Below are 27,331 nucleotides of genomic sequence, written 5' to 3'. Positions count from 1 at the left end.
GGATGCTGCAAAGGCCGCTGGCAGCGCTAGTCCCGCGGCCCCAGGCCCAGGCGGGACGCGGCGCCGCGCCGAGGGCAGCGCTGCCTGCGGGCCTGCCTGTCCCCTCCTCCCGCCATCGTCCCCCGTCCCGCGCCAACACCACATCCCCAGCCGCCGACTCATATTGCAAAGATTGGGTTGGCTTCTCGTTCTTGCTCGCACAGCCACAACGCGTCGCAGTAGGTAGCTCCGGTAGCAGCCGGACAGGTGAAGCGGGTCACCACTCTGGCCGCGTTCTGGTGTTTGTCCCTACGCGTGTGCTGCACGCGGCAGTATTTAGCGGCTTTCCTGTGCAAGCAGCGTTCAGCAGAAGCCTGGCATACACAGCAGGTACATAGTTGGCACTGTTGCAAGGCCACAGAGCTGAAAGGCAGCAGCTGCAGGTAGTACACGTACGCAGAGTTCACAGCAGGACCTACAGCTTGTCTAAATTTAAAACCAGTTTTAGGTTCACCTGCACCCCCTCAACCACACACATGAAGACCAGTGTTGCTGTGGTCCAAATGAAGCCATGTGCATGTGGTCTGACCTGTCCCCAAGGCACCACAGTGTGGAAACATCCATAAATTAATTCTGCAGTAGTTCCCATGTACTTATTGCACATGTGAGGTAATGCCTCAACTATACAGGACCCATTCACCTCAAGTTTCTATGCATCAGCAGGCCATCAGAAGTTTCTAGGCACCAGCAGTCCCAAAAACCATTGGGCAGCATATTGCAGCCAGTGCAGTAACCTCCTGTTGAAAGTGACTGGATTTGCATCTGTTCCCAGTGACTGTCCCACCTTTACGCAGCCCTTCTGAGCAGCAGATGCATCTCATTTGTGTACTTCATCTGCGTTATGATGTGCATTTGCCATAAACTAATCAAGACTTATAAAACAATTCTGGATTAATTAAAGAGTGATTATTTTAGAAGTATTTGTTTTCTGGAAGCCACACCTATTCAGAACTGCTTGGGATCTCCTGCAGTCCGCACCATAGCGGGGGCTTCCCTTATCCCACAGTACCCGCAGTCATCTTAAGTAGAAAGACTTCAACGAAGATACTGTTGTTCACAAAACAAATGAGAAAAATCCTTTCTCATCTAATGCTTAGATTATTGCAGCTGCATATGAAATATAGTTACTTAAGATGTCAAACATCCTTGTCAATTCAGTCAACATCATTGGTTCATCATTATTATTAGTTTTAGATAAGAATGAAATAGCACTGTAGCTCTTGTTCCTTCTTATCCTAATCAAGCACAGCAGGAAAAGGAAATTGCATGGGAAAATGAATGAATTTCCATCCTCTGTGGTGGACTTCCACTCAAAGTGCTTCTCTGTGAAGAAAGTAGCTATTGGATGAAGATTGCTACTGTTTTTAAAAACAAAAGCCCTAATTGCTGAAGCTACATACAAGAGTACTTCAGGAGAGGGCTCTACACAAATCTTCTACAGAAGAACTTACAGGGCATGACCTCTGCCATGAGAACCTCAGTGCACTCAGGATACACAAATGAGAGAGAGCTATACTCCCCCTCCTTATTTTTCTTAAAAATTGTTCATAATTGGACCACCATGGTGCTTGGACAAGAAGGAAATGGTTTGTTCCACTTTAAAGTTTTTCAATTATAAGCATTTCAATATACTGATAAATATACAGTAATCATTACACATTTAATTAAAAATATAAGCATCTATATACACAAATAGACATTCACACACCTTTTAACAGTGTATCACTAAAGCTACATTTTGGAAGTGAGTAGGCCTGCAATTACTTATTGCTTCTTGATGAGGTAAACTTGGAGTATTTACTTTCTTTTCAGCCTTTGGCTCCACAAGCTGAGGGAAAAAACCCACCTTCTTATTCAGAATACAGATTTCTGTCTTAGGTTTCATAACTTCTTTTGTTCAAGTAATTTCTAGTAGTTCCAATTCAAATATTCCACCCCATATTTTGTGATTTCAGCCCTGCATATGTCTGAGCATAAGCTCCCATTTGGCAGCTGGATTCAGATGCAATTTCAGCAGAAGTTTCAAATTACTTTTCTGGGTGAATTTTACATATGGAATCTTCAGTGCATATATAATTTTAAAAAGATTAGAACGTACTTGATGAGAAGTCACACTTACTAAGTGTCAAAAAAAAAAAAAAAAAAATCAAAAAGGTTTCCAATTTTCTTGGAAAAAAACCCCAGTAGTATTATACAAGTCTTTCCCTCAGCAGCTTCCTAATAAGAACCTGATGCTTCCTGGTGACTTTGTGAACCATTACATAACATCTATTTATGTTACTACTAGCTCACAGGATCAGATTCATAGCCTATACTTAAAAAACCTCAGTGTGTTATAAAACAAGATTGCATCTCTGTAAGACGTGTATCAGATTTGCTTCACAATGAAACAGCAATAAATTCAGATTAGATCCTTTAGGACATTTTGAACTTTATGTATTTCAGTATCCTAACTGGAGGTAAAATAAATTGAGTGATAAAGTGCAAATCATGTGGCAGAGGGAGAAAGGCAGAAAAGCTTTAGTGAAACATTCAAAAGATTTGGTTTTTTAATAGGAAAAATAAACTTATCCATCTCTGTTCCTATTAAGATTAAGGAAGAACAGCCAAAAATGACCAGAGTGAAAACACACTGGAACACAAAACTTTAATTTGGAATTAAATAGTACAGCTACTCCATTTGTGCGAAGTTCAATGCATCTAAAAATATCACAGACAAACATGGCAAGCTAGCAATCAGAACAACAAATCTTTGACCTTCATTTCAACTGTATGAAAGGAGATCTCTAAAATATGGTGACAAGAAAGCACCGTATAACATGCAGTCTCATCAACCTTACTATTTTACTTTAATGTCCAAGGTGCACATCTCTGATCTCTGCTGCTGCCACAGGAGTTCAAAGATGTATCTGAAACACAATGGGGAAAACTCCAAATCTTTTGTACCTTCTCTGTAAACCTCTAAAAGTGAGTAAACATAGACCTTTTTTTTTTTTTTTTCTTTGGTAGCAAATGGAGGTAAGATTTCTCAGAGGCAACCTTCCAGTCTGTTTAAAACCAGACTCCCAGCTGGCCTTTGTGTGACCACCAGAGGGCAGGACAGACGTAGCGGAACATTAAAGCTTTCCTAGGCAACAGAGTACAGACCACGTTGTTAACAAAAGTGGCACTTCTATTTCCTGAAAAGGTAATTTAATACTCAGTGCTCTCTTTGTCAAAGCGCTATATAGGAAAAGATTTTAAATCGGTGGAAGGAGTCCAATCCTGTTTTCTCACCTGAAAATTATTTCAGATAGCTAGAGACAAGACATCAGCTTACCAACCTTCTTATTTTAAAGTGAAATTACAGTTTTTAAGCAGTGAAGACAAAGATCTGATGTTTTCACCAACATTTCAAGTGATTAAAGTAAGAGTTACCTTTTAACAATAGGGTTTAGACATTGAACAGTGACTGTAGCAACAGAAGCATTAAATAAAAGAAATAAAAGTAATTTATTAAACCACAAATGGAAACTATCCGTGTTTAGAATACCAAAGTGCAACATTAAAAACCCCACCACCCAAACCCATGCATAATACAAAATTATGCGTTAATGCAAACTCAAATTACACATCATACTCACGTTAGAAATGAACCAGTACAGTACAGAAGTGAAAATACTGTCTGGCAGTATCCTTATTCTTTCTTTCCTGAGACTTTAACAAAATTAGTGACCATATTATAGGCTAACCTTCCCGTCCTCAGCAGATTTCTTCATCCACCTTTTAAACTAATAAGCACTGAATACTAAAACTTTAAAGAACTGCCTCTCATTCTGCTTGCCCCAAAATGCGTTTCCTATTAGCTCTACTATTTGTAACTGGAGTCAACCATTGCAGTTTAGTAATTGCTATGTGATCAAAAGCACGAGCTTGTATTTTTTAGCATTCCAATTCAAATCTGTATGCTAAAATTTCTCTTTGAACAAAAAGCCAAAGACATGTGTGATATGAAATGAGGTAATCAGGCAGTAACTAGAAGAATTTAAGCCCTTTTAAGGCAGCTACAGAATCAAAGTGTCTGATGAGGGAACAAACCCATTACAAAAATCTATTTTAAGAGCTTGGAAAGTGAACTATACCCCATGGGGGGACAGATGACTCAGAAGGCAACAAAAGAAATTTACCTTGGAAAAATTAAGACTTCTTTCACACTCTTCTAAAGCCAGCATTTTTCTTAGTGTCCTTTTTTAAAACAGAATAAAATATAATAGGGGTAATTTACCAAAAAGCTCAAACAGCCACTACCCTTAACAACCAGAATAATTCTCAAAGAACCCTATCATTACTGAAAAACAGAACATGAAATCCCCAGTTGTAGCAAACACTCCCTTCCCCTCACTGTCCTGTTATTCGGGAATTCAGCTCTAAAAATAAATTTGGTGCTAGCTTTGGAGCAAATGTTGTATGTGGGAGAAATTAACTCTTTAAGATCCAGCAGAACAATCTCTTTTCAAGGCTGAAGAACATGATTAACAATGCATAAAGAATTATCAATTTAAATGTGACGCTCCAAAAACCTTAGCATTCTTGGTATACCAGGTGTTGGCCTGTAAGAAAGCAAAGGCGATAGGGATTACAAAGACCCGAACTGCCATTATACTCAAATATCAGAAGGTAGTATAAGCATTGGAAAGAATAGCTATGTATTTTCAAATTAATATTCCACATGTGGAAACTATCTTGAGTGGAATAGGTTGGTTTTTTTTTTTTTTGGTTTCTTGTTGGAGTTAAGAATTAGGTATTAAAAGATCACCTGTTCACCTTCCACAGATATATGGCTTGACAAGTCTAATACTTGCACAGTGGTGATAATTACTGTATTTGCATGCATACAATTCATTGTGCTTTGATTCTGTATAAACAACCACAGTTTTATTTTCCAAAAGTCAGGCATATAATAACTGTATATTTTTATACATTTCTTTTGCAAGATATGTAACATTATGAAACAGCCAGTTTCCAAGAGTTAGTTAAGAGAAGTGCACATCTAATTTCTGGTATTAGCTTCCCTTTTTCCTGCTACTAAAGTGAAAAAGTGTAGAACTGGCTCTCATGGTGAGACCCAGTTTACCTCAGTTCATGGCCAGGGCTATAAAGACCTCAGTGATCCCTTCTGAAAACCTCTTCACCCTGTTAAGTATTTTTTCAGAAACACTGCTTAGCACTTGCAGAGTCTCATGATGATTTTGGGGGATTATCCCCTCTTGAAACATTATGTTTATCTTTCAGGCCCATGTTAATGAAAAGGGATCCTTGGAATTTTAAAAAGCCCAAGACTTCCAATTCTAATTAATAGGTGTTTTCTCTTGAAACTACAAAGGCTGATTGGCCACCACCCTACTCCACCTTTACCAACAATAGCTTTATCTGGAAGCTAGGATTGGGACTAGAGTCCACTTTCTATTATAGTTTGCCTGTACTTTTTACAAAAAGCTTCCATTGTCATGATAGCAAAAGCACAGGTCTAGAGGTAACAACGAGAAAGGGCTAAACTGTTAATGAGTATTTGAACAGATAACGGGAAGCACTGACATCCTGCCATGCTTACAGCACACTTACATGACCCGTGGGTAGAGAAAGCAGACAATGACACGCAGTGCAAGTTTTGTGTGAAGTTGTATTGACTATGATAATATTTTATTTTTAAGAAACCTCATCATAAACTGAAAGTGCAGGCGAAACAGGTACCACAGGAGGACACAACATGAAGCCACTCGTGCTCTGACAGCATGGTTGGCCTACTGCAGTTCTCCTCTCACAAAGTTGGGGGCAAAGGACACTTTCCCCACCTCTCCTCCAAAGAGGGAGCATTTGGTTATTATTTAGCATTTTGGTTCACCTCAGAAGCTGTTATATACTTGTTTAGAGTAACAGTCCTTCTTCAAGTCCTGATGCAGGAAACAGCATCAGCAGGGTGCTTCGAATGCAGCATTTTGGTGTAGACATGCTACAAAAAAAAGGCAAGACTGTAAAATTATATTTTCAAGTTGTTTTTATTGTTATTAGAGGGCTTTTGAAAAGCAGATGTTTAAAGTAAGAGCAGAGATTGGTTTAACCTTCAGTCCACAGAGCTTTAGACCTGCGCTTTGATACAGAGAAATGACCACTTTCCTTGCAAATTACTTACTTATAACAATGTATGATGATTTCTGAACGTTGTCTAAGAATCCTTCTTGTCCAGACTTGTTTGGTGGATTCAGAATAGTTTACCAGATAGTTTGAGAATTGGCTATGATAGGAAAGTAGCAGGTAGCCCGGGGGTATGAATTAAAAGGACAACTCACCGATAGCAGAATCAAAGGCCTGAATGGGCACCTACTCAAAGCCCTGAATGGGGGCACTCAGGCAAACTTGAACAAAAGGATTCAGAGATGCTGTCTAGGGAGGATACTCTTGCCGATTTAGCAAGAAGACACCTGGACTTTACTTCACAGCGCATGCCCTGGAATGAGCGGACACCGTGAAGACCACGTACTTCTCCCCTTGAATAATGACAATAATCACACCTATTCCCCGAACTAATTGTAATAACCTGGCCCTTCCTAATGAATATGTATGCTTTGGTGTAATAAATATTTGGCTACTTGCTAGATATGGTATGCAAGCTTTGTGGAGAAGTCCCCTTGCACCCCAGCCGGAATAAACATGCCTGCTTTAAAAGTCTCTCCGAGTTGTAGTTTTTTTCTGCGCGTCAACTTGACCCAATGTGGCTGCCAAGATGGGAGCCCTAATGCTCCCCCCCCCGCCCCCAGCCGCAAAGCCCTGCAGAAAGAAAATGAAACCCAAGTCATCCGGTGAGAGAAAGGGGAACCGGCGCTTTCCTAAACAGCGCCTCAGGTGCCACCCGGGGCTGCGGTTTCGGTATGCAAAGCCACCGCAGCGACAACCGCCCCTCGGCGCTTCCTCGAGCACGGCTGCTGGCCGGTCGGCTCCCAGGGAGGTGGAGGAACCGCTGCAGCGTGCGACAGAGAACAGACATTTATAGATTGATTTTTTTTTTAAGGGTTCTTTTCGAGCATTAACGGTCCTCCTCCAGACCCTGTCTCGCAGCCCCTCAGCGGGAAACAGGCGGAAGGGTGGGCCCCGGCGGCCCCTTCCCTCAGTGGGGCTGCAGCCCCAAGGGCTCCCGGCTGGGCCGCGAGGTGGGCAGAGCCCTATCGTCAGCTCCACAGGCTTCCCCCCGGAGGGCGCCTTTCTGCCCTTTCAGTGCTTGGTTGGCGGGAGGCGGCAGACACGGGGACCGGCCCCGCGGGAGGTGTTTGCCGCCACCCCAACGACCCCTTCCCGCGCCGGGACGCCGGGCCAGGGACCAGTAAGTGCCCGTCGCGTCCCCTTTAAATGCTTCCCCGCCCCCTCCCACGTGGTGCAGGACGTGGGCGGGGATTCCGCGGTGCGTCAGTTCCGTTTCGCTCGTGCCGTGGAGGAGCCGAGTGCGGAGCAGGACGTGAGTGTTGGGGTCCCCCCTGGCGCCCTGTCGTGGCCGCCGCCATTTTCTCTGGTCCCTCGACCCTCTCGCCGACTGCGGGGGCTTCGCCGCCTCCTGGTCGGCGCAGGGGAGGGGGGCGCGCTGCGCGGCCGTGTGGCGGGGTTTTCCCCCGTGCCTCGACTGCCCGGTGTGCCCCGCGGGAGGGATGCCCCGCTGCGGAGCGGGCCTGGGGCGGGAGGAGGAGCTGCTGTCGAGGTGAAGCTGCCATGTTGGGGGGGCAAAGAGGATTTGTGTGAGGGAGAAAATGGCGGCGGGGAACCGCCCGGCACTGTTCCCCCCACGCTGGGATCTGACCCTGCCCGCTGAGGACCCCCCACCGGGTTTTTTTGTGCTGCCTTTTCTCTCCGCCGCTGCCGGTGACCTGTAGCCCGCCTGCTGCCACCCTGCCCTGGGAGGACCTGGTGTCCTTGCCCACCCCCCCAATTCGGACTTTCGTTCCTTTCTTTTGGGGGGCGGCACTAGCCGTGGAAAAGGAAAATAGGGGAGGAAAATGGCGGCTGGTTCCTAGCTCCGCCTGGGTTGTCCTTCTCTGTATTTACCTCGTCCTCGCTTGGCCCCCCTCACTCCGCCCTCGCTCTCACCCGTGCTGCGGTGTCTCCTAACGCTCTGCCTGCCAGTCTCTCCCGAGGGCACCCACCCCTCCCCGTTCCTTTTTCCTCCAGTTTCCGCTTCCACCTTCCTCCATATTGTCACTCCCTCATACTGATGCGGACCCCAAGGTTGTCCCCTGCTGACGCCCACGCCCTCTGCCTATCAGTCTTGTCTTGTTCACCTCCCTTATTTCCATGTCATCGCTGTGCTTATTTTTACATTGTCCCATTCCAGCTCTCTTCTGCCTCCGTCCTGCAGCGTGACTTACGTGTGCTTCCCCATGCCCTGTTTCGATTTCAGCACTACAGCTTCTGTCGTGCTCCAAGTTATCACGGCAAGAACTTGCCCTACTTTAGAACCACGTTGATCTATTGGCATTGTTCAGACTTTGTTTTTTCTTTTGCAGATTTTTTTTCACTGCCATATTAAACCACTGCTACTTTTTTTTTTTTTTTTTTTTTTAATCTTTTCTTAGCCTTTCTTAACTGTAGTTTACAGTATATAGTTTCTCTCTTGGATGCTTATTTTTGTTCTGAAAGAAAAGGTGAGCTATTTACTTGTTAGAGAGAGTTTCTAATAGTAGGCAAGATTTGCAACTGCTATATCTAACCACATGTTTGAATACTAGAGTTGTAGAAGCACACCTGGCAGCATGCATTCAAGGAAAGTTGAATATCCACTTGTCTGGTGAATGAATAGGCTCGAGTGACTGATATGTTGAAGCTGCAGTGGAAATATTAATTGCAGTACTGTGGTTCACTGTAACTGGGGTGTTTTTCAGACTTTTGTATTATTGGTGGGAACTTTAGCTTCATGTATGACAATTATGCAGCATGTTGCTTGCAAATCCAACTGGGTGAAATACTCATGTGAGAGTATAGTAGGGCTTTGGTAGTTTATATTTTTGAATGTAAAATAAAGAATTCCACTGGAGAACAGTATAGTATTTTTTACATTATGGTTTCTGCCATATCTGGAGTATATAAACTGGTGAAAAATTGTCCCTTTGTAAGCAGTTCAAGAACTAAACTACTGCATTTAATGCAGTTGCAGCAAAAAAGGGAAGAGATAGAAGAGGGAAGAGTGATATCTCATCTACAGTGTGTATTAAAGCTTATATGAAAAGGCAGGAAGATGTTTAGGAGTGTTTTAAGTTGAGCCTTTACAAATATGTTTGAAGATGCCTTTCCAGCCTTAACGAGATGTATTTCTTGTATAGTGTTCTCATGTTATTCTCTTCCTAGAATGCCGAAATCAAAGGAACTTGTGTCTTCAAGCTCATCTGCCAGTGATTCAGATAGTGAAGTTGACAAAAAGGTGAACATTATATGCCGTTTATTACTACTGTATTAACCTTGTATTTCAGGCTGGGGTCAAGGAATTAGGTGAGCATTACATCACAACATGCATGTCATTCCATACAATTTATCACTTAATCCAAAATTCACCTCTCCCCATATTACAACAACAAAAAAAACCCACTCCCAAGATTAGAGTTTGGATAGGAAGTTTTTTGCCTTGCAGTAAACTTTTTTCTTAAGTTGCATTTTGCTCTCTGGGATTTTCCATATGATGTATCTAACCACAATCTTCCTGGAATTCTTTGCTCCTTTTTGGCAAGTGGTAGGCTTCTATATAAGCTGCTCCTGGTGTCAAGAATTTGGATTAATTTTGAGGATACACACTCCCTCTCCACCCCCATTTTACTATCTGGATTACTTGTCTAAAATAAAAAACTTACACTTGCCTTCTCTTCCTTGTGCCACTGGCTTACCTTGCTTGCATGTTCTTTTTATCTGATTCTTACCTTTACTGTAATACCATCTGCTGGTTTCTCGCTTAAAAGCTAAGCCAACCTGCATGGCTCTGAGTTGATTAATTTTAACATGTTGCCTGTTTTAAATGTATAAATTGAGTGTTGTAATTTATTTTTAACAGGTTTTTTTTAAACTTACAAGTTTGTATAGATGTACCACACATTGCAAACAAAGTCAGGAAAAAAAGTGCATTTACCTTTTTGAGAGATGCTAGGAGGTAATGCAGACATCAGGTCTTTTTATGTGGTATGTGAACAGTCTCGGTCTGCTTTATTGAATTAGTTCAAATGTGACTTGGTTGCACTTTGCAAATCAGGTGTTCTGTCAGATTTTTCATGTAAGAGAAAATGGTAAGGTGAGGGGGTTTTTTGAGAGGTAAGTGTATTCCTGAAAAAGTAGTCTAACAGTCTCTTTAACGGGTGTAAGGTTGTTGGGTTTTCTTCTGTTATAACCTCCCATATTTGTTGGAACTGTTTGTCTTTAAAATATGTTCTCCACAGTATGATTCTATTGGGTGAGATTAATTTTTGATGTCTTTGTATTACTCTTTGGGGGGGGCAGGCATTGTTACTAAATAACCATTAGTAGAAATAGTAACTTCGTAGCATCTTCAAGTAATCCGATTTACAGATTATATTGTCTGAGTGTTTTAAAAACATGTTTAATTTATCATGCTATGGACAGACTTGGCACTGATTTAGAAAAAATTAGTCCGATTGAGGTGATTTCCAGATAATTCATTATCTCATCTATTTTATTTTTTTTTTAGAAGAGTTGTAAGATGTCCTGCATTTTTTGTTGCACTCAGTGGAAAGGAAGGTGAAACTTCCATCATACTTTAAATTTTTTATAAAACTAATGAACTGATAGTATTACTCTACAGAAAGAGCAGGATTTTTGAAATCTATTTTGATCTAGTTCAGTTCTCTTTAAAGCCAGAGTGTTACGGCAAACCTCACTGGCAAGAATAATTAGGCTTGTTTAAGATTTTTTTTTTTTTTTAATTCCAATCTAAATGTACACTATTGGATTCCTGCCTTCACCTTCCCTCACAGCAGGAAGCTGATAATGTGCATTGCATAGTAGTAGTTTGTGACCTCTAACATAAACTGTTCTGTAACTTACAAGAGTAATTTTATGCTTTCTTTTTTTATTCTTGTTCCAAGGCAAAGCGGAAAAAGCAAGCAGCTCCAGAAAAGCCTGTAAAGAAACAAAAGACTGGTGAAAGTTCAAAAGGTGCAGCTTCTTCTAAGCAAAGCAGTAACAGAGACGAGAATATGTTTCAGGTAAAATTGATGACTCTTAGAGCCTGGTTAAGGTAACATGTTACATCATATTCACTATGAATGTTATGAGGTGATCCGAGTATCTTGACAGCATAGTGCTTGGTCTCCTGAAGCCTTGGCCAGAGGGGATTGTGATACTAGCATGTGTATGAAATGCTCAGAAGAAATTTGTCAGGTTTCAGCAGAGTAAAAGAATCTGAGTTGTAGCAATTGATCTAACCCTTATGTCTTTGCCCATGATAACTCTGGATAGTAATTTTGTTGGTATGTACAGCACTTACTGTGGGTATACTGTAAATATAAGATCAGGACTGTCTCTACATGAAAATGGTTTTTAATCAGGGCTCCAGAAAGAAAGAAGCCAAAGTATGCACTTTTCATTTCTGTTTAACGAGGTCAAGGGCAACTTGACTCCTGTGTTATAAATAAGACAGTGTCTTGGAAAAAATTTTGCTGGTAGCTTTGTTTTATGATGCAGGTTTTTCTCACTGAACATCCAGAAAGGTTGTAATTTTTGGCTTTGTCCTTTGTTTTTGAGGTGGGATGAATGTACATTTTTCAGTAGCAAGATGCATTTGTGAATTCAGGGTATTGCAGTGAATTCCTGGGGTTAGCAGAGGCAGTAGCAGTGTGTGCAGAAAGCTGTGCAAGAAATACGTAGCTCAGAATTACCTGTTTTAAGGGTGTGAATCAAGACTTACTAAATGTCTCTGACTAGCTGGCTGGAATTTAAATTCTAAGACTTTGATTATTAAGTTTGAAAGTGTATGGGAGAGGTGCCTGATAAGATGGTCCCAACACTGAATAAGGCAAAAGAAATTGTTTTGGGCTGTAGCTGTGCAAAGTAATATAGTAAAAAAGGAAGGCTTTTCTAGAGAGAAGACTGGCTTAACTGATAGTGTAATACAGGGCAGTTATTTTTAATGTATCAGTTTTCACTTTCCTCCTTACTTACAGTTGGGATGGAGAGCTTCAGTTGAAGGCAATGCCTGACTTCCCCATTGAAGAAAGAATATAGTATTTTTATTTCTGATGGGGCATGCTTTGAACCATATAGGAAGAATGAGATAGTGTCTTCTAGACCTTAACCAGTGAATTGCAGTTTGAACTCAAAAAAAGCTATGTGTAAACTTTATGCTACGTTTGTAATAAGTTCCAAGCAATTTTAGTGCTCTCCTGATGCAAAAAAATCCAAACCCTTTCAAACAAAAGTGAAAGTATTTATGTGCTCTCATTTTTATCAACCGTTTTGACCTAAGATAATAAAAGATTACTAAAACCAGACAGTAGAGGACTTCTTCTAGTCTGATAAGAGAAGCATTCTTCCAGTGTTGAGTATAATACAGAAAAAATACTTGAACATCACCTTGACCTAAACCATCAGTGTTACTTAGTCTCTGCCTGCCTTTAACACAATAAATGATCTAAAAAAATTTGTTGTTTATGTGAAGCATTGTGAGTTTTTTCATGCTGCATCGGCTTATGTGCATTAACTAAGTTTGAACTGTTTTAGTGTAGAAATAGCACTGTAGGGCTGAGGATATTCTACCTCCAACCCCCAGGAGAGGATGCTAGAAGATCTAGTTGCGTGTTAATTTTTTAGGTATGCTTTTGTTTGTCCTGAGACTATTAGTAATACTAGAAACTCCATTTCTGCTTTCCATGGCAGTAAAATGATCTCTGATGTGCAAGTGACTTTGCAGTGTAACTTACAAGTACGGCATCAATTGATGGAAATCAACCTGTAAAGCATTGAAAGGATGGTCGTAAGTTCTGTGGTGTCCATATTGTGTGTGGGAGTGACAGCAAATGGTGTGAAACCAGTCTGTATTCTCAAAGTATACAGCTTTCCTTAATACAGTGCTCATTGTGACTGCTGTATTCAGAAGATTCAGTGTTTTCATAAAAGATCTACATCTTTTTATTTTTGTTTGAGACTAGTGTTGGTGTAACCCTGTATATAAGTAGCAGGGAATTAATTCAGTATAAAAAACCCAAGTGTATTTATTTAAATTTCTTGGCCTTTTAAAGTTTTATAGGTAGCCTAGTATACTTTGTAATTGGTTATAGAATTTGCGTGCAGCTGGGCTGCAGAATTTTATTTTCCTCCCGTTTGTGATGTATTACTAGAAGCCCTAAGGACAATCACTACTCCTATTAATGTGGAAGGGTTTAGTGTTGGTTGGATTCCTCAAGCCAGTGTGAGCTCTGCATCATGTGCTTTGGTTAGCTTGACAGATCCTGTCATCTACCTATGCGTGATTTGATTATGGTTTGTTAATGATGTCAGGATGTAGTATTAATGACTACTCAGAGTCGAAACACATTGCATAATCAAGCATTTCACTGAAATTGTTACTTTAAACATTGTCCATCTGTGTGTGGTCCTGCTTGCCTCCCTGGGATATTATTTGTTTTTTGATTATTTGGGGAGAAATAAGTTCTTCAGTTTCCCAGTGTAAAATGTCTTTCTCATAGGCTCCTGAAAGCAGATAAATACATAAGTTTATGATACTCTGGAAAGGTTGTTGTGTTCAATGTGAGGAACTAATTTTCTATTAGATTAATCCCCTTGCATTCTATCAAGTTCTCAAAGATTAGAGCGGCTAGGGGTGGCTGGACCTATCTCTTAATAGGTGAGCCATTTACTGCTGGAGAGGGCTGTCCTGAACAACTGACTCCGATATTTGATGTTTGAGATACGCTTGGGCTAAATTAAGGTGACATAACTCCAAATGATTGATTTTAACAGTAGAAGCTGTATTTTTACAGGAACCAACTCAACCTTTGTGAAGGTAACTAAATTCTGTTATAGCTCTGTAAATGGTTTTCACCACTGGATAGTAAACCCTGTTACTTTGAAAAAGGACTGAATGCCTTGTAACATGTGAAAAAGGGAGAGGGAGAAGGATAGAAAAACAGAGGTAGAGGAGAGATCTGGATCACCACCCTGAGTTCCATCAAGGTCCCAGGTCCAGTTTGTGGTCGTGGTGGTGGTGGGTGTACGCTGAGGTACGGCGCTCTGTTTCAGAAATATGTTGGCTCACTTGCATATAAAGCAGGATGGGGTGGATCCTTTTGTGCTCATTTACATGTGAGGTGAGGAGAAGGGTGGGCTTTCCTGGGCTCATTCACATGCAAGAGGAGGGAGGGAGGGTGGGGTTCAGGTGCCAGTCCCAGCCTCTAGTCTCACTTTATGTGCTGATTACTTGGTCTGTGAAGTCAGGCCCCTTACATGGCTCAGGAACACCAGTTTATGTAACTCAGTCTGTTGTGTGGGTGCCACTGGGGTGGGTTGTGAAGCCCTTTCCTCAGATATTTTGTGAGTTGTTTTTGCCCAGCAACATGGAACCACACAACCTCCCTGCGCCAGGTGTGAGCTGCCTGCCTGCTGCCCATGCCTCCCTGCCCTCTCCTCCACCGGTGGCTCATGGCACTATGCAGCCACAGTGTTTGAGGCATAAACTCTCTCCGTCTCTCTCTCGAACGTGATTGGTTAAGCCTATTCATTCTGAAACTTAGGTGGTCACCAATGCATTTCACAGTCAATTTGCTGTTTTGTCTCACTGTTAACAGGACTCTTTATTGTGTTCCCTTTAATGCTATCCATATAGTTAAGAAAGAAGGATGTTTTTTTTGCTGTTTGTATTTCCATTGTTTGTACAGTTTAATGAAGGCAAACTAGAAATTAGAGTGAAGAAGGTGGTTGGTGAAACTTATACAGGAAGTCAGTTGCATATCTGTGAAAGGAACTAAGACACAGTTCAGTGAGTTTTATTCTAAGAAATGGAAACCTGGAAATAATGCTTTTAATGTCTTCGCATTTATGTAATTCAATAGAATAGTATAAGGAGGTATAATACTTAGTAAAAAGCATATGAACTTGTCTTTAAAAGTTGAACTCTAGTAACTATGCTGCTATAAATCATTACAACCCTTGGATCGCTGCTGTGGTTATAGATACAAGGATGTTTTGGATCGGTGAAATTATTATAGGACTATCAGCTGCTGTGTGAAAAGAATGGTTCAGAAATGAATCTGTGCCACAGCTGCATGTAACTGAACATCAGGATACATCAATTTACTTAAATAGTTAAATCTAGATTTTGGTTGAGGTTTTTAACCTTAGATGTTAATTGAAAGCTGTACTTTAGAAGAGCCTATTTAAAGCCTTTAGCAGTGGCAGCTTTTCATAGAGTTCAACTGAACATTCAAAATTCAATGTGAACATTCAGCTGAAATCTAGACAGTGATGTAAAGCCTAATTTAATATTGAAATTTTCATATGGAACTGCTTCTATTTAAACTAGACTTACTGACTAAATGTGAACTTTACATTATTGCCCCTTGCCTTACTGTAGTCAAGTTAAGACATACAGTCTTATCCTTAAAATCCTAAAGCAAATCTTGAGTTACCTGACAATGCACTAATACTCTTTGATAGCCCTGGAAAATAAAGTTTGGCAGAGTACTACTTCTTGAAGCTGCTCCCAGATGTGGCCTTTGCCAGCAGTGCTGATGGACCTGGGCATAGTCCCAAGTTCAGTCTGAAAGAACTAAGCTATGGTGACATCATACCTTACTTTTGAATGCTAAGTTTGTAGTATGGTGAAAGTATTTAATAAATCAATCAAAAAAAAAACGTATTGTATAAACTGTAATGTCTTACTCATTTCAAAAGATGCTTTGAAGTAGGAAAACTGCTTCAGGCTTGTGGTATGTAGAGGTATCCTGATTGCTTTACAAATCAGTTTTAGGGTTAATTTAGCATGATCTATAGAAGAAGAAAAAATGCTTTAAGCAAAGATAAAAGTTTATTTTTTGTATCTGTTTTGTGAAATAACAGCTTATGACTCAAACGTTTATCTGTGGATGATTTTAGTTTATGGAGAGTTTTTTAACCTTTCTGGTTAGACAATGCTAGTAAGTTGTGTTTGGGTCTTCATTAAGTTGTATCTAAAGGCAAGATGTGTAAACTAAATGTTTTATCAGGAACAAATATTCTGTTTTAAAATTGCTTGCTTTAGGATGTGTTCTTTCCCCATATAGTCTATCCAGAAGGTGCAAACAGAGTTCTAAGAATTTCTTACATGAAGTATATTTGTTTTTATTATATAATTTCTGATTCTCAAATCCACATTATACTTTGAATTTAGGTGAACAAACTTTTTTATCAAACTTGGAAAGATCCTTAATGAGCCTAAATATGTAGTGTAATACATAGCTGTTAGTATGATTGCTTCCCCCGCCCCTTGTAATGCACCCTTCCGATTCAGTTAAGCCACTGTGGTGCAGGAATTATGAAATGCTGAAGTCATTTTATACTACTTTACAGCTATATGCTGGTAAACTTAAAGGTTTTGAATGTTTTTTTGGAACATCTGGTACAATATGATAGTCTTAACCACAGTTCTAGTGATGTGCTATGAGGACTTAGGAGCAGGCACAGGACAGTTGGCTAACTTTCATTGGCATCTGAATTTACTGCATTTAAAAAAAGAAAAAACATATAAACAAAACCAAAATACCCCTCCAGAAATTGTGGTTGTCTTATCTGAATATCTCATTTGCTTTCTTGTGTTGGTTTAAGCCCTGCCGGGAAGGGAGAGCACATTGCTGTTGCCCCTCCCCCACCCTCAGCCGGTCGGGCTGGCAGTGAGGCACAAACCGGGGTTAAAATAAGAAGAATTTTAATACAACAGTGTGATAAACAATCTGAAAAACAACAGTGGCAATTATAGCAACAATAAACAGCAATAACAGTGAACAAGACAAAAGATATAGAGAGAAATATCGCAACTGGTCACGGAGCAGCTCCCCGCCACCAAAAAGCCAAAGAGAACCTGCCCCTGGACCTGACGTCAGCATGGTATGAATAACCTGGCTTGAGATCCCTTCCCCCTCTCTCTCTGCTGGGGAAACTTAACCGTATCCTAGTTGAACCAGGACATAATCCACCCCTTTATTCTATACCACCTGTGTCATGTCCAGCTGCCATTTAGCAGTTAACAATAACAAAATAATTTACACAGGCACAGCATAATTTACGGCATGTTCTCCCAGAATCAAGTCCCCCTGTGGTACATGTCGGACATCTCCATTGTCGTGCATCACCCACCAGGTACGCCCAGGTCCTTGGGCAAAAGCAATCCCGTGGATGAGTTTGTCTTTACCTTTGCCTGGTACAGGACTAAACCAGACCATTTTTCCCAGTATATTCCTCATGCGCACCACAGGGACTTTATCCCCATTTACAGCATGTGGGGGTTTGACTGAGCCGGGCCAGCTCGACTGGCAGATCCTCTTGTGTTGACGAGCCAGGTGGCCTTTGCTAGATGCATGTCCCAGTCTTTGAAGGTCCCACCTCCCAATGCTTTCAGTGTGGTTTTTAACAGTCCATTGTAGTGCTCAATCTTTCCAGAGGCTGGTGCGTGGTAGGGGATATGGTAGACCCACTTGATGATGTGTTCTTCTGCCCAGGCATTTATGAGGTTGTTTTGTAAGTGTGTCCTGTTGTCTGACTCATTTCTCTCTGGGGGGCCGTGTCGCCACAGGACTTGGGTCTCAAGGCCCAGGATGGTGTTCCGGGCAGTGGTGTGGGGTGCTGGGTAAGCTTCCAGCCATCCAGTGGTTAATTCCACCATTGTGAGCACATGGCGCTTCCTGTGGTGTTCTGTGGCAGTGTGATGTAGTGATCTGCCAGGCCTCTCCATATCTATATTTCAGCCATCGCTCTCCATTCCGCTGGGGCTTCACCAGCTTGGCCTGTTTGATTGCAGCACACGTCTCGCATCTGTGGATGATCTCTGCAATGGTGTCAATGGTGAGGTCCACCCCTCGATCTCGAGCCCGCCTGTATGTTGCATCTCTACCTTGGTGGCCCGAGGTCTCGTGGGCCCACCGGGCTGTGAACAGTTCACCTTTGCGCTGCCAGTCCAAGTCCACCTGAGCCACTCTAATCTTAGCAGCTTGGTCCGCCTGCTGGTTGTGTCGATGTTCATCAGTGGCCTGACTCTTGGGTACATGAACATCCACATGGCTCACCTTCACAACGAGGTTCTCCACACGGGCTGCAATGTCCTGCCATACTTCAGCAGCCCAGACGGTTTTACTCTTACGTTGCCAGTTGTTCTGCTTCCATTGCTGCAGCCATTTCCACAGGGTATTCGCCACTGCCCACGAGTCGGTGTAGAGGTAGAGCCTCGTCCACTTCCCACTCAGCAATGTCCAAAGCAAGCTGAATGGCTTTCACCTCTGCAAACTGGCTCGATTCACCCTGTCCCTCAGCAGCTTCAGTGACCCGTCGTGTGGGACTCCACACAGCAGCCTTCCATCGTCGATGTTTTCCCACAATACGACAAGACCCATCAGTGAACAGGGCATATCGCTTCTCCTCATCCGGCAGCTCGTTATATGGTGGCGCCTCCTTAGCATGTGTTACCTCCTGTTCTGGTGACATCCCGGAATCTTTGCTCTCCGGCCAGTTCGTAATCACCTCTAGTATCCCTGGGTGGCTGGGGTTCCCTGTGTGAGCCCATTGTGTTATCAGTGCAACCCATTTACTCCGTGTGGCATAGGTTGCATGATGTGTGGAGGAGGCCTTTCCTTTGAACATCCACCCCAGCACCGGCAGTCGGGGTGCCAGGAGGAGCTGTGTTTCAGTGCCGACCACTTCTGAGGCAGCCCGAACTCCTTCGTATGCTGCCAGTATCTCCTCCTCAGTTGGTGTGTAATTGGCTTCAGAGCCTTTGTATCCCCGGCTCCATAGGTCGGCCTCGGGTCTCCCCAGGTGCTCTCTGCCAGAGGCTCCAGGTAGGGCCATTCTCCCCGGCTGCGGTGTAGAGCATGTTCTTAACCTCCTGCCCTTCCCTGACTGGCCCGAGGCCTACTGCTTGGGCAATCTCTCGTTTAACCTGTTCAAAGGATTGTTGTTGCTCAGGGCCCCATTCAAAATCGTTCTTCTTACGGGTTAGAGAGGGCTCACAATCAGGCTGTAGTTCGTGATGTGCATCCTCCAGAACCCCACAGCGCCCAGGAAAGACTGAGTCTCCTTTTTAGAGGTTGGTGGGGCCATGGCTGTTATCTTGTTTATCACCTCCATTGGGATGTGGCAACACCATTCTTGCCATTTTATTCCTAGGAACTGAATTTCCCTTGCAGGCCCCTTGACGTTCTCTTGCTTAATGGCAAAGCTGGCCTTCAGGAGGATTTCAGTGATTTTCTTCCCTTTCTCAATGACTTCTTCAGCTGTGTCCCCCCATACAATGATGTCATCAATATACTGCAGGTGTTCTGGAGCCCCACCTTTCTCCAGTGCAGTATGGACCAGTCCATGGCAAATGGTGGAGCTGTGGTTCCACCCCTGGGGCAACTGATTCCAGGTGTACTAGATGCCTCTCCAAGTGAACGCAAACTGTGGCCTGCACTCTGGCGCTATCGGGATGGAGAAGAACGTGTTAGCAATGTCAATCGTGGCATACTACTTGGCTGCCTTCGACTCCAGTTCATACTGGAGCTCTAGCATGTCCGGCACTGCAGCACTCATTGCTGGCGTAACTTCATTCAGGCCACGGTAGTCCACAGTTAGCCTCCATTCACCATTAGGCTTTCTCATTGCCATATAGGACTGTTGAAGGGGGAGTGAGTTTTGCTGATCACCTTCTGGCTTTCTAGTTGACGGATCAGCTGATGGATGGGGACCAGGGAATCTCACTTGGTGTGGTACTGCCGCCGGTGCACTGTCCTGGTAGCAATTGGCACTCGCTGCTCCTCAACCTTAAGCCACCCCACCACTGAGGGATCCTCTGAGAGGCCAGGTAAGGTGGACAACTGTTCAACCTCCTCCAGGTCAGCTACACCAAAAGCCCACCGGTACCCTTTTGGGTCTTTGAAGTACCCTCTCCTGAGACAGTCTATGCCCAGGATGCACGGGGCATCTGGGCCAGTCACAACGGGGTGCTTATGCCAGTCCTTCCCAGTCAGGCTCACTTCAGCTTCCAGTAGGGTCAGCTGTTGTGATCCCCCTGTCACTCCAGAGATGCAGATGGATTCAACCCCACTGTAGCTCGATGGCATCAGGGTGCACTGTGCGCCAGTGTCCACCAAGCCTTATACTCTTGTGGGTCTGACGTGCCAGGCCATCGGATCCACACTGTCCAGTAAATCCGATTGTCCCTTTCCTCCACCTGGCTGGAGGCAGGGCCCCTCTAATCCTGCTCATCATCACTCACTTCTTGCAAGAATGATTTACTGGTCCCCTCAAGAGGGTCAGACATAACGTTCACCATTCTATTCTGTCTGGGGGATTTCTGACTGGACACGAGCTGTGCTCCTCTTGGAGGACTCCCCTTTTGTGATGGCCTTCCCTTTCAGCTGCTCTACTTGTGCAGCTAGGGCAGCAGTGGGCTGTCCATCCCACCTCCTCATGTTTTCTCCATGGTCGCGGAGGAAAAATCTCAGGGTGCCTCACGGTGTGTACCTTCTGCTGCCTTTCTCTTGGATGGGGAAATGTTTGCTTCTAATGGCTGAGACATTAGCCCGTGCAGGTGGAACGTAGGACGTGTCCTCTTCCATCTTCTGGACCCTCTGAGACAGTTCCTCCACAGCTGAGACCTAGGAATGCTGAGATGAGGGGAGATTTCCCTCATATTGCCGGAGCTTGCCAACCACTCCATCCACTGTTAGAGTGTGGGTGTCTGTCCACCAGGACACTATTGCCAGTGCTTTCGAGTGTGCTTCTAGTGTGCTCTTCAGGAACTTTTGCCACATCAGGTGTGTGCAAGGGGCCTGATCTGGGTCCATGGGTGACTGCTCATTATTCAGATCACCATAGACCATCTCAAACACAGCCAGTTCCCTGAGGCTCTGGATGACTTTCTCAATGCTGGTCCATTTGCCTAGCTGACATAGGATATCATCCTTGTAGGGGTACCTCTCTCTGACACTGAACAGGAGTCGCTTCCAAAGGCTGAGAGTTTGAGCCTGTTTTCCTATTTCCCTATCAATGCCAGCATCCTTGGCCAAAGATCCCAGCTGCCTGGCCTCTCTCCCCTCCATCTCAAAAGCACTGGCTCCATTGTCCCAGCATTGGAGCAGCCAGGGGCAAATCTGCTCACCTCCCAGGCAGCCAAAATCTCCTGCCTATCTCGCAGCTCAGTTGGGGACAGAGATCAGATGATCATCTCTGGCCCTTCTTCCTGTTCCCCTGATGGGCCTGGCTCATCCTCATCCCTCATTCTGTGAACTGACTTTCTGGTATATTTTGTTTTCTGTATCGGGGCAACTGATACCAGCACTGGCTGATACTCTGGCTCAGCTGCTGTGCTGGTGGAGGTGATTGAGACTGGCTCTGCCTGTGCCCCTGGTTCAGATACTGTTTCAGGTTCTGTAGCCTTTTCTCCCCCTTGAGGGCAGTGGGTAGTATTAAATAGGACACAGTAGGCATGGGCAAGCCCCCAACACATTGAAGCGATTTGTGTCTCCTGGGTTTTGCCAGCTTGGTAACACACCCTTTCTAAGCACTTCATCAGCTTTTCAGGGCTCTGCATTTGTTTGGGAGTGAAATTCCAATTTGGCATTGGAGGTGCCCACTGACTCAGGCCTTTGCCCATCTTTTCCCACACCCCTTGCCACTCACTGTTGTCTGACGGGCAGGTTTCTGGGCACTGTTATTGTTAGAGAAATACCACATGGCCAAAACTGAAATCGGGTAGACATTCAGAAGGCATTGTGCCACAATCACACCGGCCTGCAGGCTCCAAGATTAATTGAAACTCCCCAAAGCCGAGAGGATCTCTTCCCCTGGCTCACCCATAGAGGGAGTAAAACCCCTAACAAAGCCCAAGCGGCAAACAGGTACAGGCCCACCCCCACGCACAGCTATACAAAGGCAGCATAAGCAGTCGATAGCCCGTATAACAACATGAGACCCTTTATATATTTTCCACCGATAACAAACGCCACCACTGCGATCATACACTGGATATAAGGAGTAATCCAGCCCCACCACGCAAGCAAGTGGGCCAGCACTGCAAACATTTTCTTATCAAACAAATACAAACAGAAAAATTACACCCAACAGATTGCTCTATCACACTCTGGTCAGGGCCTGTCCCTTTTTATTATTTCAGCCCTTTGAGCCCCATGTTGGGCGCCAATAAAGGCTGTGTTGGTTTAAGCCCTGCCGGGACCCGAGAGCACGTTGCTATTGTCCCTCCCCCACCCTCAGCCGGTCAGGCTGGCAGTGAGGCACAAACCCCGGGTTAAAATGAGAAGAAATTTAATACAACAGTGGCAATTATAGCAACAATAAACAAGCAATAACAGTGAACAAGACAAAAGATATACAGAGAAATACCGCAAATGGTCATGGAACAGCTCCCTGCCACCAAAAAGCCAAAGAGAAAGTAAAATCAAAGTTTCCTGCCCCTGGACCTGACGTCAGCATGGTATGAATAACCCAGCTGGAGATCCCTTCCCCCTCTCTCTCTCTGCTGGGGAAACTTAACCCTATCCTAGTTGAACCAGGACACTTTCTGTATATGTGGAATGCTCTAAAATTTAGATCTGGGAGTAGAGCTCCCTCTTTCCCTGTTTGTTTATAACTGCTGCAGAGATGGTTATTATATAGGCAAAATTTTATTTCAGAAAACAGTAAATTAGTGTCTTTTCAAAGAAGTGTGTTAAGAATATGAGTATTTTTATTCTAGGAGAACTGCTTTTGTATTGAGCATTGAATGGTCAACTTGTTTTAAGTCATTCATGTGTTTATACTGTCATTATTAGCCTACTGACTGTTGTGGATTAAGCTTTTGATCTGGTTGTTTCTCTGGTGTCTAAAATAAGCTGCAGTGTGCAGTGTCACATGTCTGAGTCTGATACTGCTGGGAAAAAAGATTGCTGTAATGTGTAAAATACTCTTATATGTGTTTTGACAGATCGGCAAAATGAGGTATGTCAGTGTTCGTGACTTTAAAGGGAAAGTCTTAATTGATATTAGAGAATATTGGATGGATCAAGAAGGTGAAATGAAACCTGGCAGAAAAGGTATTGTTCTATTTCATGTTATTTTGTATTAAAACATTGTCTGTTGTTTGGAGAATTTTGTGTATCAGATTTTTATACTTTGTGGCTACATTATGTTTTTGGAGTAATATTTTTACTTTTTATATTTTTATTTTTGATGATAATTTTTAATGTTTTAATAAATAGTTGGTTTTATCTGTAGATTATAAACAAAAGCAAAATGGGTTTGTTGGCCCGAATCTGTTTTCTTAAATGGATCCTCCATGATATATGTAAGACACAGCATCAAATACAAGTAAACTCGGTATGAGAGTTGCAAGCATAACCATACTTCTTTTTTCCCCCCATTGATTAACTTAATGCAGTTTCTTTCTTCTATTACAACTCACTTGTGATAAGATGTTTCTTTCTTTAAAACAATTATGTTCTTCAATTTCTACCAAATTTTAGATTAAAATAATAAAAACATTTAATGTGACTAATTTGGGGAAAAACATGTCAGGATTCTAGTTGAGGTGGAAATACCTCGAGTGTTTAAGTCTTGGTACTGTGTTTCTAATCTGCAGCGTAGCATAAGCCATTGTACCTTTAATTGCCACTGCCATACCTGCTTTGTATGGCATGGCATGCCTTTGCTGAGCCAGTTTCAGAATTTTGATACCTGTATGATGAGGATGCAGGGATGGTTGCAGTAGTAGTGCTTTCCTTAATGTCACGTTGCTTCTCTTAGAAAAGCCTGCTTTTAATTAGTTTTCATATTGTGCCAAGGAAAGAGGTAAGCATGAAACATTCTGCCTGCAATCAGCATAAGGTTTGTTACATTCCTCTGGTCTGTCCAGGAGCAATTCAGTGAATAGACATATGGAAGGCTTGAAAAGCATTTTCAGCATTTCTTAAATAACTGTTGAGAATAGGTTTGTATGAACAGGTGTACTGGTACTGTACAGGAAAATTTCTTGGTTTGGATTTGTTGTTTCTACTTAACAAAAAAGATTCCTCTAACGTCTAAGGACTCTTAACCTGCTCTATTTTGACATGGAAGTCAAAAGTGTATGCAGTTTGAGATTTTATGTTTAGACTAAGTGACAAAAATTACATGATGTAGTTAGAAATATTGTCCATGTGGCAAAAGGATCTGAATTTTATTAAGATAAAGTTAATCATCTGATAGCGTATGTGAGTCTGTTCTGTTGATGCACTTAGGTTAGCTAGATAAGCAGCTCATGAAAAAACAGTATAAGCAGTTGAAATTGTATAATAAAAAAACTCCACAGTTTAAATTATTGTGTCACATTGTTCCAAACAGCAGGTCTGATCTGCGTGCAGTTCATCTGGTATGTGGTTCAGGAACATCTTGATGATGTTTGATCCCCTACATGGTTAGTGCACCTGACCTAACTGTTCCAAAAGAAACCTGCCCTCTAAAGACTGGTGGAAAACGGCTTAAGAGTAGCTCCATGCAGACTGGCTTGCTGCTCAAAGTTATGGTGGTGCTCAGTGATTGAAGAAGATAAAGGCAATGAGCCCCAAAAGGGGAATTTGAAGTTTCACCTGTTTTCAGGTGCTTCTCCACCAACAGGGAGAAAGCAGTGAAGGAAGTCTGATCATTGAGGAGTGAGAGTTGGGGGGTAAATAGTAAAAGAACCTGGCTGGAGAGTGTATGGTAGGTAGGCCTGTGAGTCTACTTGCATAAAGCTGGCATAGAGATTATAGGGAACGAATGAGGAGCACAAAGCACAATGTGCCTCGACTCAAGCTTGATGAAGTACAAATTTGGAACTGAGGAGGTGGGTTATAGGACACTAAATGATTATTGATTGAAAGTCACTAGAAACTAGAGTAAACTTGGAAGGAAAAAAATAACTTAATTGTTGGTTTGTGACTGCTAGGGAGTGCTTTAAGAAACAGGAGGAAGAAACCCCCAGAAATGTGGTACTTTAAAAGCACATAGAGGTTCAGACCACAGAGGTATGGCTTTTAGGAGTCAACAGGAATTCAAAGTATTGCCTGCTTCGCTCCCAAGGGCTTTTGTTCTGCCCTTTATCAAGGTCAACCTGTATTTCCCTCCTGTGCTTAGCTTAATACTTTTGAATGAATTTGTTACACTGTGCTCATTTTCTTTGTAATTTTAACTTGTCCAGAGATGAGCTGAAGTCTAAAGTTAAACCAGTGTTCTGAATGAGTAGTTTCAGTTTATAACTGAGATGATTGTTGAAGTAGCTCAGGCATTAATAGTTATGACATAGACTTTGTGTATGAAACCAGCCTTAATAATAATTATGCAAGGTCCTGCATCACAATTTTCTTTTTGTCTTAAGTGTTTATTTTTAATGCATTTCAGGTATTTCTTTAAATCCAGAACAGTGGAACCAGCTGAAGGAACAAATTTCTGATATTGACGATGCAGTAAGAAAACTGTAAAGACAGAGCCATACAGGAACTTCTATCATATTAGTTGTTTCAATAGGTCTTTTTACATTGGCTTTTGTTTTCTAAAATATTGTTTTCCAAGCTATTGTATATTTGGATTGCAAAACAATTTGTAAGATGAATACTTTTTTTATGTGCATTAAAAGTGTATTCTGAGTGAGGCTATTTGTGCATACTTTACTAAAAGGAAATGTATTGCTTTCACCTCGTGGTGTATAATGAACAAATCAAATAATATGTAAAGCATATTTGTTTATGGCCTTTTGATTGAAGGTGTTTAAGGCCACCTAATAGCTTTAGTCTTTGTTTCAGTTCAGTTAACAGTTAATATAAATTTGTTTTCTGAGGAGATTTATTAAAATGTCTGAGTTTAATTTTTTTGTTTTATTTCATACTCTTTGGTATTGCCCTGATAGCTTTCTGCTTTAAGACTTGATACAGTGAATACTTGGAATACATTTTTGTAGATAATTTTAAATACTGTATTTGCTAATTTACCCTGTTTATTCAGATGTAAACAGTCCTGGGTATATAGACTTTTTTGCATTACTTGCATGAAGTGTTATGCTAAACTGTAACACTTGAACACAAGCCACATGCAATTTCTTCCCATTTTTCTATAGTTTGCTTGAATTAGAAAATACAATTAGCCTTTTTTCTTTGACCCTAGATTTTTAGAATGTGATGCATAAACTTGTACAGTAATATACATATACCTCAGAGTAAGGTAGTATTTAAAAGCTCCAAAAGTGGTTATTAGGTAGGTACCCTTTTCAAGCTTTGCATTAAATTAATTCTTGAACACATACTAACTAGTTATTCTGTAGAAGAGTTAACCTGTCTTTGTAAGGCTTTTGTTCGTTTGGGAGTTTTGTGTAAATGATGCTAAAACTAGGTTGTAACACAGGTTAAACAGTCACAGGGTTAAAATTGCTTCAGCCAAAGTATCTGGCTATCATGCTTCTGTCCTGTCCACACTGCCTGCCCAAACCACTTAACTTGGCTTGCTTTGTGTGGCTTACATGTGTACAGCTATTTTATCTTTTGTACAGAGATACTTAGCGCTTACGGTGGAGCGCTGGTACATAGTGGATCATGACTCTGGCGAACTTCACTTGTCAAACATTGTACTATTCTGTTAAAAGCTTCTGTCCAGTGGAAGCTCTAGTAGACTAGATGCTGCCCTAGGTGAAGGGCTTCTTCGTAAGTGTCACAAACGATGGTATGAAGAAGGGAGCATGTAGTGTTTGAGTAGAACTTGGAGAGTTAAGGGGCACGCCAGTATGGAAGCTAAAGATGAAAGAACAAAGTTAGCTGACACATAATGACTACAGTGAAGAAATGTATGTTAGTGGATTTGGAGAAGAGTTCGTTTTCTGACATAATTCAGTTAATCAAAGGAAGAAAATGAAACGACTTCATGAAAATTGATGTTTCAGGAGTTTGTAGTGAAAGTACATCTTTATTGGTTCAGCTGTAATTATTCCATTTGGTGTTAAAATAGTTCTGAAATTTTCTGTGGATAGACAAATTTGTTTAATTTTGGAATATTTTAATTGTTTAGATTGCAGACATACATGGAAGTGCCATACACTGTTTATGTGCTGCAGAGTTTA

The 27,331-nt window shown here is 42.2% G+C and overlaps 2 protein-coding genes across 4 annotated transcripts in view; one reads left to right on the top strand and one right to left on the bottom strand.

Annotated features, from left to right (window-relative positions):
• The window catches only part of ZFR (zinc finger RNA binding protein), a 43,004-nt gene extending 41,946 nt beyond the window's left edge, over positions 1-1,058 (bottom strand). Inside the window, exon 1 of the mRNA XM_026865820.1 lies at positions 1,049-1,058. Coding sequence (XP_026721621.1) covers positions 1,049-1,058 — 10 coding nt within the window. The remainder of the gene's footprint in view (positions 1-1,048) is intronic.
• A 6,380-nt stretch (positions 1,059-7,438) lies between these two features.
• On the top strand, positions 7,439-26,306 carry SUB1 (SUB1 homolog, transcriptional regulator). 3 transcript variants are annotated; one of them, XM_026865487.1, is made up of 5 exons: positions 7,439-7,525; positions 9,403-9,475; positions 11,142-11,261; positions 23,198-23,306; positions 25,627-25,961. In XM_026865487.1, exons 2-5 carry the CDS (start codon positions 9,404-9,406, stop codon positions 25,704-25,706), a joined length of 381 nt encoding a protein of 126 aa, XP_026721288.1. In that variant the 5' UTR covers positions 7,439-7,525; position 9,403; the 3' UTR covers positions 25,707-25,961. The 3 variants fall into 3 exon arrangements, with proteins under 3 accessions (XP_026721288.1, XP_026721286.1, XP_026721287.1); XM_026865485.1 differs by lacking the exon at positions 7,439-7,525 and adding an exon at positions 7,698-7,762 and having other exon boundaries at positions 25,627-26,306; XM_026865486.1 differs by lacking the exon at positions 7,439-7,525 and adding an exon at positions 8,796-8,821 and having other exon boundaries at positions 25,627-26,306.
• The last annotated feature ends 1,025 nt before the right edge of the window (positions 26,307-27,331 follow it).

Source organism: Athene cunicularia (genome assembly GCF_003259725.1).
Source record: "Athene cunicularia isolate RWA chromosome Z unlocalized genomic scaffold, athCun1 chrZ_part1, whole genome shotgun sequence".
Lineage (NCBI taxonomy): Eukaryota > Metazoa > Chordata > Aves > Strigiformes > Strigidae > Athene > Athene cunicularia.
The sequence above is the reverse complement of the archived record's forward strand: the minus strand, read 5'-3'. Positions and strand labels throughout refer to the sequence as shown.